The sequence below is a fragment of the Crocuta crocuta genome, unplaced genomic scaffold (assembly GCF_008692635.1).
Source record: "Crocuta crocuta isolate KB4526 unplaced genomic scaffold, BGI_CrCroc_1.0 scaffold692, whole genome shotgun sequence".
In the NCBI taxonomy this organism is placed as follows: domain Eukaryota; kingdom Metazoa; phylum Chordata; class Mammalia; order Carnivora; family Hyaenidae; genus Crocuta; species Crocuta crocuta.
The window spans coordinates 935,598-936,586 of record NW_027532877.1 but is presented as its reverse complement, the minus strand read 5'-3'; the positions used below and the strand labels follow the sequence as shown (position 1 = coordinate 936,586).

At 49.8% G+C, this 989-nt stretch overlaps 1 protein-coding gene across 1 annotated transcript in view; it reads left to right on the top strand.

The window, feature by feature from the left end:
• TBX3 (T-box transcription factor 3) overlaps positions 1-989 on the top strand; it is a 13,273-nt gene that overhangs the window by 8,209 nt on the left and 4,075 nt on the right. Inside the window, exon 7 of the mRNA XM_077745637.1 lies at positions 842-981. Coding sequence (XP_077601763.1) covers positions 842-981 — 140 coding nt within the window. The remainder of the gene's footprint in view (positions 1-841; positions 982-989) is intronic.

Below are 989 nucleotides of genomic sequence, written 5' to 3'. Positions count from 1 at the left end.
CCGACAGTTGAGCACTGGGAGCACGGAGGAGCTGAGTAGGGAGTGTGTGTGGGGGGGGGAGGGGATGAGATGGTTCAAATCCCCAGTTCCTGTGTTTAAAGAGCAAGAATTATTTATTCGGAAAGACACACACTCTCTCAGCAGGAAGAAACCTGTTTCTAAGTGAATTAAAATGAAAGTCCATTATGATTTCAATCCATTTAAACTTTAAACATTAAATAGGATCCCTTTTTCTTTCTTCTTTTCCTTTTTTTTNAGTGTGTGTGCGTGCGTGCGTGTCTTTGTGTAGGGAATGCGTGTATTTCTGCCACTACCAATTCAGATGTCAGGGTTCAAACAAATCCTTCTGAAACAATTCACAGATTTGTGCAAGGTGCCAATCTTGATCACTCACTGAACAAAGACTGTGTATAGTAACTAGAAGGTGTTCTGGAAGTGAGTTTTAGGATACGTGTAATTCTGTTTTCAAAAAGTGAATGCAGTGAGGTGGGGAAAGGCAGTAAAGGCTTGGACACCACAAGAGCTCAATGGATGATTGTGAAAAATAGCAAAATCCGCCAGCAGTTTGGGGGGGGTGGTCTGGAGGGGAAGGGGTTCATTTCTATGCACATATTGTAAATTCATTGTTAGCTTACTGAATCCTCCCTGTGAAGGCGTGAGGTATCATCACTTGCACTTTGCAGATGAGAAAACTGAGGCACAGAGAGGTTAAGGGGCGGGCAGGGGACCACACAGCTCGTAAACGGCCCGAGCCGGGATTCAGACCAGGCCACTGGAGTTCCGCTGGCCCAGATTGGAGCTCACGCCCTTCCGCTTGGCTTTTGTGCCCCTCCCATGGTAGATCTGTGTCCCAGCGAGGGGGAGAGCGACGCCGAGGCCGACAGCAAAGAGGAGCACGGCCCCGAGGCCTGCGACGCGGCTAAGATCTCCACCACCACGTCGGAGGAGCCGTGCCGCGACAAGGGCAGCCCCGCGGTCAAGGCGCACCT